A 16,690-nucleotide genomic window follows, 5' to 3' on the forward strand; every position below is an offset into this window, starting at 1 on the left:
CTCTAGCTCATATGTTTTGGCATTGCACTAAACTAACATCATATTGGCAAAGTATATTTAAATCACTGTCAGACATTGTTGGCAGGCCTTTTGACCCGGATCCACTGACAGCAGTTATGGGAGTCAGGGGGACCGGGGTCAAACTGTCTACTTTCCAATATAACATGGTGAAATATGTGACTCTACTGGCTCGCAGACTGATACTGTTGAATTGGAAACAAGCACAGGTTCCGACTCACACTTCACTTATGAGAGATGTTATGCACTACTTACAATAGGAAAAGATTAAGTTTGAATTGAGAGGGAGTGAAGATAGATTCTACCAGACATGGCAACCCTTCATTGAATATTTCAATAGGTGCACGCTAACCCCTCCTACACAATAGATAGCACAATAGAAAATTGGAAAGAAAAAAAAGGAACTGAGCGTTTTTTCTTTATTAAATTTTTTCTCATTTAAAAAAAGAATGTCTGTAATTCACTTAATTTACAACAACATGTTGGGAAAGTTTGAGAGCAAGAGTGTCTGTCCTGTTGTCTGTTTTGTTTGTCTGTTCACACTGTCTTTTTTATTATGTATTGAATGTGGAACATTTACATTGCCTGTTATTTCTTTCATTTTATTTAACAGAACTACTCATTGTCATTGTCGATAATATTCTGATGTTGTCATACAAAAAAATGCCTAATAAAAACAGTATTAAAAAAAAAGAAGAGCCTTACTGATGGTAGGTATTGTATGGCATTACACTGTACGTACACGGTACATAGAAAGCAAAAACATACTTGTGGGTATGATGGGTTTCCGCTTAGTTGACTCTGGCCTTGGCCACCACTAGATTAATCACTGCTTCACTGGTGATGTTTTTACCACTGGCTTTGTGCCACTGTTGAGGCTGGCTTGTGCAGGGGGTGTTGTAGCACCCAGCCCAGGCATGATTCTAAACTGCGTCCATCTCTAGACATGGTTAGTAACACCCTGCCTGATTCTGATTGGCCTACCGACACACTGCCAGTCTTCAGACTTTAGATAGCTATGGTGGTGACAGTGGCGGTGACCCGGGCTCCCCCAGAGTTACTGTCGAAGTGTCCTTGAGCAAGACACTGAACCCCTAATTGCTCCTCAAATTTGACAATTCTACTGTAATTATTATAGGCTTCTCATTTTTGGATTGGGAACATGGCCTTCTATAGGATTGTTTACCTGCCTAAAATGCACAGGCCTATGCTAAATCATGTTGATATAATTTTAAAAAGCACACCAGTGTGAAGTGAGGGGCGCTCTTATCTTACATCGAGGAGAAAACAGACAAAACAAACATTAAACTCTATCCATTGTCAATGGTGTTTTTAATGTTCGTCTAAGGAAAAACAAACGTTGAACCTGTATAGGAGGCTAGCTAGCCTCAACAATAAAAATCGGGCCGTGTGAACTGTGAAGTGAGGGGCACGCCATCATCATACATCATCTCATTCTGGCCAATCATTAGTCTTTTAATGTTTGTGTTTACACAACACAAAAAACTGGCCATTCATTATCAATGGCATTTAATGCTAGCGCCCCTCAAAAATGCAGCAATGCAACTAGGACATACCTTTGGGTGACGTCACGACTCACCAGTCATATAAGCAGTGCGACATGATTAAGACAGTGAAACCAAGATTTATTAGCCCTCAAGCCAGAACACAATGTCCATTGACTATTACATGTCCTCGGAATAGAACTAGGATTTGCATTTAAAAAAAAGAATACGGTAGACCACAATTGTAACAATTATTGAAAGTAGTAATGCATACAGAAAAAGGAAAAATACTACTATATACACAATATATCCAAAAATAGCAGATCTACAAGCTCACGTGCTGTGACATGTGAGATTTCTTGCTAATCAGAATGCTAGGGTTCAAATACATGAAACTCATTGTCCGCTATCTAGTGGTGGCTTAGAGTGGCCGGAAACCACTGAGTCAGGAAGTAAAAATCCACTATTTAAACATGTCTCGCGATATCCAAAACATCCTTTTTGTAAGCGAAATCGGACACAAACCAAGCTTCCCAGAGGTGACCTCAGCAGCCTGCAATTAGGAAGAAAGTGGTTAGGTTACTCCAGTTGAAATTTTACATCCATTCATCTTCAACCGCTTATCCGTAGTCGGGTCGCGGGGGAAACAGCTCCACCAGAGTGTTCCAGACTTCCCTCTCCAGAGCAACATTAGTGACTTCCTCCTGGGGGATCCCGAGACGTTCCAAGGCCAGTTTCCTCCAACTGCGCCTTGGTCTGCCCCGGGGTCTCCTCCCAGTGGGACATTTTCCATGGATTAAAATATTATCTTGTCATTACCGTACCCAGCTTGGTTGAATGCTTGATTCTTCAACGGGGTGTCATTTCTGGATAATGACCGATGGCTAATCAATGCCAGCTTTGAGCCTGCCTCAGAGCACTCTGCATCAGCGCCATAAGAGGTGCCGGTCCGGTACAACTTGTAAAAGGATATATATTTGTATGCTAAATAAAACCCATGTTACATATAGCCTTTTTGTATCAACTGTCTATTATTTTCACCTAAATTCACCTTCAGGGTGATTAACCACCAACATGAAGCGGAGGTGGTTAATCAACCTGTCAGTGAATTATCTCCCAACAATGACCAGCTAGCCAGACATTATCCCAAATGGGTGTCATACAGTTCATATTGTTGAATATTATAGTGACTGAAAGAGGATAATTCAATTGCTTGGCCTACAGCTGCAATGTTGGTGAGTTTAACGTAGTTTAATAAAAGTTGTTTAATACAAGCGATTTGGATGAATGGGGAGTCAATGGAGGGTATTGTAACTCTAGATTCATCCAATTATTTAAAAAATCTAGAGTTGCAAATTGCGGCTAGTATCACCCCAGTTGTTTTGGTGTCATTGTCGATAGACAAGACCATGCACCTAATTTGGTGAAAAATAAATAAAACAAAACCATTTTAAATCACTGTAGGCCTACAGTCAGTAGGCTATGTTTACTCTATTGCTACTACTAGGCCTACACACACACACACACACACACACACACACACACACACACACACACAGCGAAGACAATTGTAATTTAATGTTTACTACTTTAAACTCACTGCTTTTCTTTTCACCAAACGCTTAGCTGGTAGGCCTACGTGGTTTGTTTTCAGAGCCTCTGGTCGGCCGCTTTTGCCCCTGTACTGCGATGCTGCTCCACTTGTGGGCCTGCTGTGATTCTCTCCACTTATTTTATTATTCATTGTCCACACAAATTGTAGCCCGTCCTGGCGTCCTCTGGAATACAAGATTCATGGGGTTGTGAATCGACTGGTGGTGTAGCCTATTAATAGACCTTAATGGGGGCGTGGTTTGTGCCACCTTCTATCAAGAGGCTTTTTTATAGCACCCCATATGTAGGCCTACAGCGTTTGGTGTATGTGAACAAACATTTGTCCTACATGTAGCCAGGCTGAGTTGAGCCTCAGGGGCCACCATACAATGCCTGCACTGTCACTTCCTCATTGTCAATCAAAGTGAGTATTTAAAGGCCCTGTAGCCAGTCTACCAAACATAGGCTATTGTTGTTGCTGGCCTGGCTGTGGGTCTGCCGACCTGGGTCTCTTTGTGCTCTGTTCTGATCTTTCCCTGACTCTGCGAGCAACATTGATGCATGGTTGCTTTTGATAATTGTATTAAGTAGTATTTTAATCATTATTTTGTTACTCCCAGGTTGAGGTCATGTGTCTCGAGTCCTGAAGTGAGTCCATGTGCCAAGAGGGATAATGTGAAAGAACACAGACAAGTTATCACCGTGAGAGTTATCTGATAGTCCAATAAACAGGCTGTACACATAAGTCATGGAATCATCGCTCCGGCATATTTTAATTATTGCCCGGGATACTTATCCCAAATTGAATGGTCATGTGATATGCATATGAACAGCAAAGACATCAAATACGACCTGTTACATCACAAATCAGATTCGATCATATCAGTCCGTGCTGAATCAACCCCTCCGAGGGCTCTGGCGCTACACCAAATCAAAAGGCCCCATGCACACGTGCATGCGATTTGCGTGCGCGTAACACAATCAAGAACAGAGCAACAGCTGTACCTATTTGAAATAGTCTCGAACAGGATCCTGCAAGCTGCGGGATTTCAGAAATGGAAGACCTTCCCCCACCACAACCATGAGTGCAGATGTGCAGTACAGGTTGTTATATGATCTTATTCATTCTTTAAAGATTTTGTTTTGTCTTTTTCTTCATTTATTGATGGGTTGAAACTGAAAGTAATCTGACAGGAAATGGGGAGAGAGACGGGGGGAAGACACGCGGCAAAGGCCGCCGGGATCGGGAGCCGAACCCGCGGCACGCTGCAAGTGTGATATAAGCTAAATTCCAATACCGCAACTTTCACACTCGCTCACTCTCCTCGCGTCCTCCACTCGCTCCTCGGCTCCGCCCCCAGCGAGGAGGAGAGGAGGAGGAGAGGATTCAATGCGAGGACAGAGTGGTGGTCGAATTTTCCTCTGGAATCGGAATGTACTACGCTGTCATTTCAAAGCGACGGCACATTCCGCGATCACTAATGACGTGTTTCAATTCAATTCAATTCAAAGGGCTTTATTGGCATGGGAAAACATACGTTAACATTGCCAAAGCAAAATTGGTGTCACACAGCTGGATGCCTGGATCACTGGAACTCCGAACAGAGCCGTACAGTCTACAGAATAGACAATTCATCATTTTGTACATGTAACCGAGGGTCCGAGGCCAATGTGTATGTATTGGTAACATGTGCAAGGCAAGGGTATTTATTCCTGAAATAGTGAATAAGCGCCAGGATGCGCACACGTATAAATCACCCACTCCTCCGACAGTCAGTCCTCCTCCGCGGTCTTTGCAAATAACGGACACTATAACAGGAATTAGGTATAGTCTCTCTGACTTACATATTCAGTTCAGTCCACATATAAATAAATACATTTTTCATTTTTGTCACCGTCATTCATAGCAGTCTGTGCATTCAGGCATGCACAGAGATAAATTAACTATAGCTTTTGAGGTGCGCACAATATAGCCGGCCTAATTTATATATCCTACTTTTATTATGCTTATATCACACAACGCAATAAAGCCAGTGGCTTGTTGTGGTCCTTTCACTTTCACATAAGTAGGCTAGATAGGCTACTTTATCATTCTGAAGCTCTATTCATTCAGCGAAAATGTGTCTCTTCAACATACAGTTGAACAGTGCGTGCATGTGTGTGTTGGCCGTTGGGTCGGCGACTTCAGCCAGTCAGCCGGCCGGCAGCTAGTGGATGGGGGGGGGGGGGGGGGGTGCACAGTATCGGGTTTCATCAGTGTTTTCTGTGCCACATGTGGAGGAGGCGGACTTATGTCACTGGAGAAGGAAAAAAAACATGTACACGTGATGCGGAAATCCGCTGCGAGGAGACAAAATACCCCACCGAGCCTGCACCTGATGTACACTCGCTCTATGCGGTCTCGGAGAGCTCACTCGGCTCCTCCACTCGACTCTCCTCTCCTCCTCGATGGAGCGCTTTAACAATCGGAACGTTAACCATTTCCGGGTCACGCTGGAATGACCCCGAGTGACCGAGTGGGAGTGAGCGAGTTTTGGGTATTGGAATTTAGCTATAGTGATATAGCTGGGATCCATGGCAGTGATCTAGTTGGACAATTCATTAAAAGGAGAACAGAGTTAGAATAGATCAGTGCATCTGTAATCTACTACTTCACACTTGGTGTTGGTAATCGATTGATCTTGTCTGTAGAGGGAGCAAGTGAGAGAGCGCGGGCTTGTTGCTTCAAGTTCATTCTCATACTGCTGATAGAGAGGAAACACTGTGTCCAGCTTTCTTACTGAGATCTCCCCTTTTACAGGTATAAAATGAGTATTTCTGTTCATGACTGATTGCAGTGTTGTCATGATGTGTTGTGTATATCTTGAGTAACTTTGTGACCAAATATAAAGTGTTTTGAAAGTATTCTTTTGAGAGTTTGGATCATACAGTATGTGGATTCAGTGCACAATGCAGCACACAACGTGGCCTAGCCCCATATGTCCCCTCTCCCTATGAGGTCACACACTGGGCCCCTCCCACCGCGTTTCAGAAACGGCGCAAGTTTCCGCTGTAAATTTCTTACCCTGACGCCACGATTAATCCAAACGTGAAGGGGACGTGAAGGGTTTACACTAATTCAACCATAACAACGCCCAAGAAAATCCAAGTAGAGATTTGAACCGAGCCTTTACGTCCCGTATTTTGTCAGTCGCTTCCATGTTTATCAAGGAAGTGTGCGTGTGCGCGTGCATGTCGAGTGAACTGAAGTCAGTTGGAAATTTCGACCAGGGGAGGCGCCGGGGAGGCGCTAAAGCTTTTCAACTTCCTTGATAAATTAAGTGACTGACAAAATACGGGACGTAAAGGCTCGGTTCAAAATCTCTAGTTGGATTTTCTTGGGCGTTGTTATGGTTGAATTAGTGTAAACCCTTCACGTCCCCTTCACGTTTGGAACTTGGATTAATCGTGGCGTCAGGGTAAGAAACTTACATAGCGGAAACTTGCGCCGTTTCTGAAACGCGGTGGGAGGGGCCCAGTGTGTGACCTCATCTCGGAGCTACAGAATGAGCGTAGGGAGAGGGAACATATGGGGCTAAACGTGGCCATGATACATGCAGTGTACAACGTTGCTAATGTGTGTGTGTGTGGGTAACTTGCATGCATTCATGCAGGCAAGAGAATTAAGAGAAAACGAGTGGTTTTGCAATTTGCATATGAAAAGGATTAAGATAAAACGATTTTGTTTTTATGTTATTGTGAGAAAGGAGACATGTTATTATGCTAAAAGGGGTATTTACCTGCATGTGAAAATAATTGTGTATTGAAAACCTGCACAGAGAAAAGTTGGTATTGCAATGAAACATTGTGACTATGTTAATATTTCTGAACTAAAGTGACCATAAATGATTCTCATACTGCTGACAGAGAGGAAACACTGTGTTCAGCTTTCTTACTGAGATCTCCCCTTTTACAGGGTACTACACAAGGCTGGCTCAGCAGCCTATTCTTCATTCTTTTACAGTGATACTCATCAATGCATTGTCACATTTCAACTGTCTAGGACCAGTCATAGAGAGCATTCTATGAAGAGGTTATTGCTCCCAATGCTGAGGGACATCAGACTTCACACTGATGAAGAGCCGTGAGGCTCGAAAAACATCATGTCCACTTTGGTGTAAGGAAATAAATCTTTAAGCTTTGGAGCTTAGTCCAGTGTGTGGACCTTATTATTATTTTATTATTTACCTCTGCCCAGCACCTGGTGTTTAGCTAGTGGATGTGCGTGCTCTATTGTATATTCATCTGGTACTACTCCCTTTAATGTACCATGTTTTCATAGGCCTTCTGTACAATGAATTATAGACCGGCCAATATGATTTGTACCATTGTCATAAATGGGCCTTTTCCAGAGCAATATACATGTATGTTACATTATTTCAAATAGACATCTGTAAGGGTATAAACATACACTTCTGACAGTCTTGCAAAAAAACAAACCATTAAATCATAACGGCTGATTTAGCAAGGCACTGACCCGTGTGGTATTTAATTAGTGTTATTGCATAGTGCTTTTACAGAGCCTGTTGATGTATCAGAGACCTGTGTTAATTAAAAACAAGATGTTTGTGTGTGGTTAGCTGCCTGTAATATGACATCATTCAGCTAAGGGACTGTCATTTGGGAGTTAAGATACCTTATAGTCTTTTACCCTTGTTTTCTCTCACACTACAGCCATGTTAACTAGCTAACAAAAAAAATGCAAAAACCATATTGCATTTCATGATGAACAGTCACAGTGAAAGGTTTTGTTAAAGCACATGGCAGTTCAAAGAGCATAAGACATCAATATTATGAAAGGACTTTTATATAATATATAAGTCAAAACGGATTAAATTACCATGCAGTTAAAGAAACTTTCATAGGCAGCGTTAATTGTAAAATAACTAGTTGTAGCGTACCTGAAAATGTTGTGAAGTTTGTTCCAGATATGTGGTGCATAAGAACTGAAAGCACTTATCCAGACAGAGCAACTTACAATAAACAAGGTTAAATTAATCACAAATTGAATGCAGAGTCAAGTGCCACAAGAAGCTAGGATAACAGGTAAACAATGCATTTGTCTAAACATCTACAACAACATCTACAACTAGTAAAACACCCTGAGAGCTCGCCCTAAAGGGTGAGGTTGCATGCCTGGGTGACTCTTTGGCATGGGGGGTCAGATCAACATTATAAACATATGGAATGAATTCTGTACTTGCCATATATGGAGCATGTCTTGATGTACAGGGTTTGATGAGGTCAGATCAACATATGGAGTGTGTCTTGAGTGTACAGGGTTTGATGAGGTCAGATCAACATATGGAATGTCAGAACAGGTCAGCTCCATATATGTCAATATGGAGATCTAAGGGTGGCAGTGAGGGCAGTGTCCTGAGTGTACACTGTACAGTGTTTAATGAGGGCCCAGGTAGGGCCAGGCCTTCATTTCCAGGCCTGTTGAGAACTCTAGTTTTGCCGGCTGCCGGGCTCGGCTGCACTAATATTTTTTGGGGATGGCCCGTCTAGAGATTGAATGGGCAGGTATCAGTCAAAAGGGATATGATCCGACAGGAAGCAGAAATTCTAGGTGCTAGTCAAAAATATACGTACAATGAAATACCTGACGAAGCTACAATTCAGTGTGCGGACATCCCTTCCTTTTTCATCAGTCAAAAGGGAGACATCGAAGAGGATGGACGAGTGGGGAGGATCAACATCATCTCGTTGCTGTCGGGAGGAAACCTCATAACTCAATTGAGGTTTTTGAGGTAGCCCACTGGGGGGAAGCCACACTGTGTGTCATAGGCTCAATATGTCAGTTTGACACATTCAGTAGATCCCGTGATCTTTTGTGGCCAGATGTAATTTCCTGGGGTCTAGTAGGACTATAGTAAATAACTAGAACTGCACTCTGTCGAGTGCATACTTGCTTGTTGCACACTAGTAGGCCATAAATGGCCAACTAGTGCGCAAGCAGAGCGTGCAAGTACTTTCAACCGCTGTAAACTGTCAAATCTCAGTATCTCTGTGAAGGAACGTTTGAAATGTCAAATTATTAGGTGTAACTATTTGCTACTTATCTACTTTATGCATGTAAACACCTAGTATTATTAAGTATGGTTCAAGTTTCTATCTATATAAGAAATACAGTTTTATCGATGTAGATATATTCTAGATCATGATTTATTTTTCTTTGAAAAACTAAAAAGGGATCTAAATTATTACTTGGGGGCGAAATTATTACTTGTGCGCTCTGCTTGCGCACCGTGCCAGCCAACCCGCCACTTGATGCGTATGCAAATAAAACAGCAGATTTGTGCCTGGTTTGCTGGGACCAGATTACATAAATGACCATATTTCTTACGTCATCATTGAGAGCTAGTCATACATATACACACCATGTACTCTGGTCCCAGCAAATCAGGCACAATTTGCTATTTTATTTGACTGATTATGTATATAGTATACGTATGACTAGCTAGCTCTAAATGATGACGTAAGACATACATATACTATATAGAGTATGTAGTTGTAAGTTGATTAGCGGTATACTGTGGTTACTTTGCGCCAAAAACCGTGCCAGCCAACCCGCCACTTGATGCGTATGCAAATAAAACAGCAGATTTGTGCCTGGTTTGCTGGGACCAGATTACATAAATTACCATATTTCTTACGTCATCATTGAGAGCTAGTCATACATATACACACCATGTACTCTGGTCCCAGCAAATCAGGCACAATTTGCTATTTTATTTGACTGATTATGTATAGTATACGTATGACTTGCTCTAAATGATGACATAAGACATACGTATACATATACTATATAGAGTATGTAGTTGTAAGTTGATTAGCGGTATACTGTGGTTACTTTGCGCCAAAAACCGTGCCAGCCAACCCGCCATTTGATGCGTATGAAAATAAAACAGCAGATTTGTGCCTGGTTTGCTGGGACCAGATTACATAAATGACCATATTTCTTACGTCATCATTGAGAGCTAGTCGGGAGGCATACTATCATCCGACAGAGCATTGCTCCAAAGGAGCAATGCTCCGAGGTGCGCTGCGGGTCGGGAGAGGGTTGCGGTTAGGTTTAGGTGTCTGCCCCGGGGGAGGTTAGGGTTAGGGTGAGGGAGGAGGTAGGTTGTTGTTCGGACCAATGCTCCGTCGGATGAAAGTACTGAACTCGAGCTAGTCATACATACCACGTACTCTGGTCCCAGCAGATCAGGCAAAATTTGCTATTTTATTTTACTGATTATGTATATAGTATACGTATGACTAGCTCTAAATGATGATGTAAGACATACGTATACATACATATACTATAGAGTATGTAGTTGTAAGTTGATTAGCGGTATACTGTGGTTACTTTGCGCCAAAAACCGTGACAGCCAACCCTCCATTTGATGCGTATGCAAATAAAACAGCAGATTTGTACCTGGTTTGCTGGGACCAGATTACATAAATGACCATATTTCTTACGTCATCATTGAGAGCTAGTCATACATATACACACCACGTACTCTGGTCCCAGCAGATCAGGCACAATTTGCTATTTTATTTGACTGATTATGTATATAGTATACGTATGACTAGCTCTAAATGATGACGTAAGACATATGGTCATTTATGTGATCTGGTCCCAGCAAACCAGGCACAGATTTGCTGTTTTTTTTGCATACACATCAAATAGCGGGTTGGCTGTCACGGTGAACGAAGACCGGGCGAAATTATTACTTGCGCGCTCTGCTTGCGCAAGTAATAAAAAAGATTTAGTAAAGAAATTCATATTTAGCCCCATGCTCGAATGCGCCCCCCTGTCAAAAACAGCTAAAATCCCTAAAATGAAAGAAAGCAGCAAATGAAAAAAAAATGAACACTCATCCTTTACTTTCTCTAATGACAACCTAAAACATGAACCTTGGTTGAAAATAATTAAGCCCTGCCCCTATACATATGTCTCTGCCATGATGGGTGTTGTGAAAGATTACGTGATGACATAAGTTGACACAGGGGGTGGCATAGCAGTACTTTATAAAAAGAAATAGCAACTGGACAAACAACTTTGGAAAGGGGTTATACAGGAGGACAGTCATGGGGGCTTCTCTAGACATACAACTGCTATCATATCTGTACTTAGTTTTGTTCTCTTCATTCTCTCATTTGTCTTCCTCACCTTCCCCCTCTTGTGAGTTACAGGCACAGTTTAACCTCAACAGAATTCACAAGGCTGGGGACTTTGTTCTGGGTGGTTTGTTTCCAATCCACACCTTCCCTGTCTTCCCTGAGCTGTCTTTCACCTCCAGGCCACGGGAGTTCACTTGCTATGGGTGAGTATCACACAATCATACATATGCATTTTGTATATTCTTACTCAAGGTGACAGTGGCATTTTGTGTCTTAGTTTTAACATTCTAGGATTCAGATGGGCCCAGATCATGGCTTTTGCTATTACTGAGATCAACAGGAACCAAAGCCTACTACCCAATGTCACTCTGGGATACAGTCTCTATGATAACTGTGTCACACTTGGAGTTGCATTTCGTGCTGCATTGTCATTGGTCAGTGGCAGAGAGGACCAGTTTCACCTGGACAAGAGCTGTGTTGGGTCTCCTCCAGTGCTCGGTATTGTGGGTGATGCGACCTCAACCCCATCTATTGCCATATCTAGTATACTAGGCTTGTACAGAGTACCCATGGTAAGTGTATATTATGCTTAATTATGGTAACAGTCTTTTTTACAACTCAGATATATATACAGTATATATGAATGGCATACACATGCTATTTTATAATAAATATTGTCTTATCCCTTCACTCTGCATGGAGTGGCATTTTCGCTACTCACATGCTCATGCTCTGCTTTCATGGACAATTTGATAACAAATGCAATATATTACAGAACACATGTTTTGTGCCTTTTGCAGGTTAGTTACTATGCCATGTGCTCCTGTTTGAGTGACTGGAATCACTTCCCATCGTTCTTTAGAACTATCTCAAGTTCTGCATCCCAGGTGAACTTCCACAGACAAAAGATCTGTTGGTATCAGGAAGTACATGTTCCACACACTTGCCAAAAACATCTCTCTATATTGTATTCAATTCAGCTCTCTTGCTAGAGCTGAAGATCTATCTTGATTTCGCCCTTTGATTAGACCTTTTCCATTATGGAATCTGAGTGGGAGATTCACTGATGTACCACTCTATCCCTCCATTCTTTATGGAATCAGGTGCGAGCTATGCTCCACATTATGTGGCAGTTTGGGTGGACCTGGGCAGGACTGCTGTTCAATGATGATGACTACGGCCGTGATGCTGCACGCATCCTCCAGGCTGACCTGGCCCAGTCTGGTTTGGGGTGTCTGGCGTATGTGGAGGTCGTGCCCTGGGATTATGACCCTGCTGAGATTCAGAGGATTGTCACTGTGATGAAGACATCCACAGCTCGTGTGGTCTTTGAAATTGTATATGGCATCCATATGATTAAACTCATGGAGGAGGTTGGGGGATATGTTAACTTAATAATTCATAATTATAATAAGGCATCTTAAATGAATGATATTGAATTGAATTTAGATTAACTTGATTAATCAATTAATTCATCAATATCTGCACAATAACCAAATAATCACACCATTCATACAATCTGACTGATTGTAATATTGTTAATACCCAAATCCAGTTACATCAAAAAATAGAAAAGAAAAAGAAAAAACAATGTAGCACATCCAAAAATGTAATAAATGGTGGACAAAGTACTTAAGTAATTGAGTACTTTGTCTGCCATTCTTTACATTTTTGGATGTTATACCTTTTAGGAAAACTTTTAATTCCTATTTTTTGATGATATAAAAGAATATATATATATATATATATATATATATATATATATATATATATATATATATATCAGACCTACATTGAAAACAACACAATATATATATATATATATATATATATATATATATATATTTTTTTTTATATAAACATAACAGGTGGTAAAGCAGAATGTGACAGGTTTGCAATGGATATCCGATGTGGGCTCAATGACAGCTACCGTACTTCAGACTCCTCAATTCATGCCTTACCTCAGAGGCACCCTGGGGCTTGCCATCCGTCATGGAGAGATACCAGGTCTTAAAGATGTCTTATTAAAAATACATCCTGACAATGACCCTGACAACAGTCATGAAAATACATTGGTGAGTTTATTGCTACATTGTCTATTCAAATTCAAAATCCGATGTCTGATTTTGAGGGCCGCTAGCCCCTCCTATAAACAGCTATAAGTGTTTAATGTTTGTGTTGTCTGAACACAAACATTAAATGCCATTGACAATGAATGGAGAATTTACGCCATATGTGTCTGAGCAAATCGGCATATGTATGTCAGTGGGAACCCTTGGTCAATTAGGGACCACCATTCTTCATGATGATGTACGATGATTAGGAGCGACCCTCACTTCACACGGGTGGGATTTTTATATATTCACAAGCTATTATATTTCTATTTCTGTTTAAGTCTTAATTTTGTTTCTTCAGGTGAGGCAGTTTTGGGAGCACACATTTCAATGTAAATTTGCACCCCTTCCATCAGAGTGGGTGGATGCTGGTGGAGGGGTGTGTACTGGACAAGAGGACCTAGCAACAGCAGAAACAGCCGTTTTGGATGTGTCTGACCTCAGGGTAGAGTACAATGTGTACAAGGCTGTGTATGCTCTGGCCCATGCCCTCCATGACATGCTGCAGTGTGTACCAGGAAGAGGGCCTTTCAGTGGGCACAGCTGTGCCACTTTGCAGTCAATACAGCCATGGCAGGTGTAATATCAATTCACAGTTTACCTGTAAATGTTTCTAGTTGGATTCTAATGTAGAATAATAATGAATATGTAAACATGACATTGAGTAAATAATAAATATATACTATAATATGATAATAATATCATGGAAAAAAATACAGTTAAGGCTGCAGCCTGCAACATACAAAAACAGAATAGGCTAAGAACTTTTTTCTGCTTTGGTAGGTCAGTAAGAACAAAAACACCCTAAGAACTTCACCAGTGCCTTTTTGACGTTCTTTTTAGTAGGTCTCCACCTCCAAGATATTCTAACGAGCCAAACACCCTCTAGCTGAATATCCTTGTGTGATTGGTCAGACAATCTGACCAATAATGAATGCACTTTTGATTTATGTGGCTTTATTTCCACTATCTGTCAACAACGTGTCATGGCCCCCCCTCCCAGCTGCTGTGTTGCTAGGAATGGTCCTACTACTGAGTGGGTGGGGTCAAACATACAGAACACAGAACTGAGCGTTGCAAGTATAAAATAGCCAAATGTGCTTGGGCGTTGTTTGGAGTATGGACTTGCAGCTTTAACACAGAAGCCTTTGGGGGGATACTTATTATGATGAGGTATAGATGTACATTGTACACTGACACAGTCTGGGACACCAGGGCTCCATTTTCGTCACCGCCAAACCCCTTATCCCTAAACTTCTTTGCCATTATTTTACTATTTTAAAACATTTTAAAATAGTTCAACTAGCCAATCTACATAGACATAGTGTGAGCTTGTAGATCAGCTAGTTGAACTATTGTAGAAGGTTTTAAAATAGTAAAAAATGGGAAATAAGTTTAGGGTTAAGTGATAAGGGGTGGCGCAAGATATAGCTATAGTCTCTTTCTCTTGATAAATTTACTCATCAACTCATCATCACCATTTCTAGCTTGTGTATTACATGGAAAAGATCAACTTCACCACATCATTTGGAGATCAAGTAACGTTTGATGAGAATGGTGATGCTTTACCAATCTATGATGTCATTAACTGGGTGTGGCTCCCTGATGGAAGTGCAAAGTTTAACTATGTAGGTGTGTTCAAGACGTCAGCCTCCGGAGATGAAGAACTCATCCTTGATGAAGACAGAATCTTCTGGAGCTTTGAATCCTCAAGGGTAATTTGAGCTTTCAAAAATGTAGTTAATGTTAACGGCATGATGTGAATGCAATTTAGTTTAGACTAAAATTCAAATTGATCATTGTTATTTTTCTCTGTAGCCACCTCGGTCAGTGTGCAGTGAGAGTTGTGCCCCTGGATCCCGTGTGGCCAGAAGGAAAGGAGAACCTCTCTGCTGCTTTGACTGCATTGCTTGTTCTGATGGAGAGATCAGCAATGAGACTGGTGGGTTTACATGATGAAGCTACTGTCGGTACAATAGGTTATCTTTAGGATGGTACTGTACTTACCTGTTGACCTTGCCCTCTTTGTTAGACTCTACAGAGTGCACAAGTTGTCCAGAGGACTTCTGGTCCAGTCCCCAGCGTAACCACTGTGTCCCAAAGAGCATAGAATTCCTCTCCTACCATGAGGCCCTGGGTATCTCCTTGACAACCACCTCATTGGTAGGCACACTTATCTGTGCCATTGTCCTGGGAATCTTCATCTATCATAGAAGCACACCCATGGTACGTGCCAACAACTCAGAACTCAGCTTCCTTCTCTTGTTGTCACTCAAACTATGTTTTTTGTGTTCACTTCTGTTCATTGGCTATCCCAGGCTCTGGACTTGTCAACTGAGGCATGCAGCATTTGGTATCAGCTTTGTGCTGTGTGTCTCATGTATCCTGGTAAAGACTATGGTGGTGTTGGCTGTGTTCAAGGCCTCCAAGCCTGGGGGTGCAGACATTATGAAGTGGTTCGGTTCTATGCAGCAGAGAGGAACAGTTCTGGCTCTTACTGTCATCCAGGCAACAATCTGCACAGCCTGGCTTGTGTCTGCCTCACCAACTCCTCATAAAAACACACAACATCAAAGTGATAAGATAGTCTTTGAGTGTGTGGTGGGATCAACAATTGGTTTTGCAGTGTTGTTAGGTTATATTGGTTTACTGGCACTCCTCAGCTTTGTCCTAGCATTCATGGCAAGGAATCTTCCAGACAACTTCAATGAAGCTAAGTTAATCACTTTCAGCATGTTGATCTTCTGTGCCGTGTGGATAGCCTTTATCCCAGCATATATCAGCTCTCCAGGAAAATATGCAGATGTAGTGGAGGTTTTTGCTATCTTAGCGTCTAGTTTTGGGATTTTGGTGGCACTATTTGGACCAAAGTGTTATATAATCCTTTTGAAACCTGAGAGAAACAATAAGAAGTCCATCATGGGTCGAGATGCCACCAAGACGTAGAAGCAGAAATTCTATGACAAAATAATCTGTATATTTCATAACAATGAATGATGATAAAAAGTGTTCATGAATATGTTTGATTGCTGATGACCTTATTAGTATAATGTGTTTTCTGACAGACTAAACTATAACTAGTAATACATTCATTCATCCATCATTGAGGAGTGTAAATCCCTACTGTCCTTCAAAACCTCTGTAAAAGAACATTTACAGGGGCTGCAATTCGAAACTCGCCCTGTAAAAACTCAAAGGCTTTCCAACCCCCCCGCCCCACCTACCCCGAATTGTTTACTGTACTTTCTTTTTTCTTTTAAAATTCTTATCCCACGATTTTGTAACCCATTTTTCACCCCTGTGTCA

The 16,690-nt window shown here is 41.5% G+C and overlaps 1 protein-coding gene across 1 annotated transcript; it reads left to right on the forward strand.

The window, feature by feature from the left end:
- Positions 1 to 11,237: 11,237 nt before the first annotated feature.
- Positions 11,238 to 16,330, forward strand: LOC310857137 (extracellular calcium-sensing receptor-like; the record flags this gene model as incomplete). Its single annotated transcript, XM_083762748.1, has 9 exons — positions 11,238 to 11,473; positions 11,548 to 11,842; positions 12,071 to 12,157; positions 12,374 to 12,643; positions 13,139 to 13,345; positions 13,686 to 13,961; positions 14,872 to 15,099; positions 15,203 to 15,326; positions 15,417 to 16,330. 9 exons carry the CDS (start codon positions 11,238 to 11,240, stop codon positions 16,328 to 16,330), a joined length of 2,637 nt encoding a protein of 878 aa, XP_083618874.1.
- Between the last annotated feature and the right edge of the window lie 360 nt (positions 16,331 to 16,690).

Source organism: Protomyctophum parallelum (genome assembly GCF_964188405.1).
Source record: "Protomyctophum parallelum genome assembly, chromosome: 4".
Lineage (NCBI taxonomy): Eukaryota > Metazoa > Chordata > Actinopteri > Myctophiformes > Myctophidae > Protomyctophum > Protomyctophum parallelum.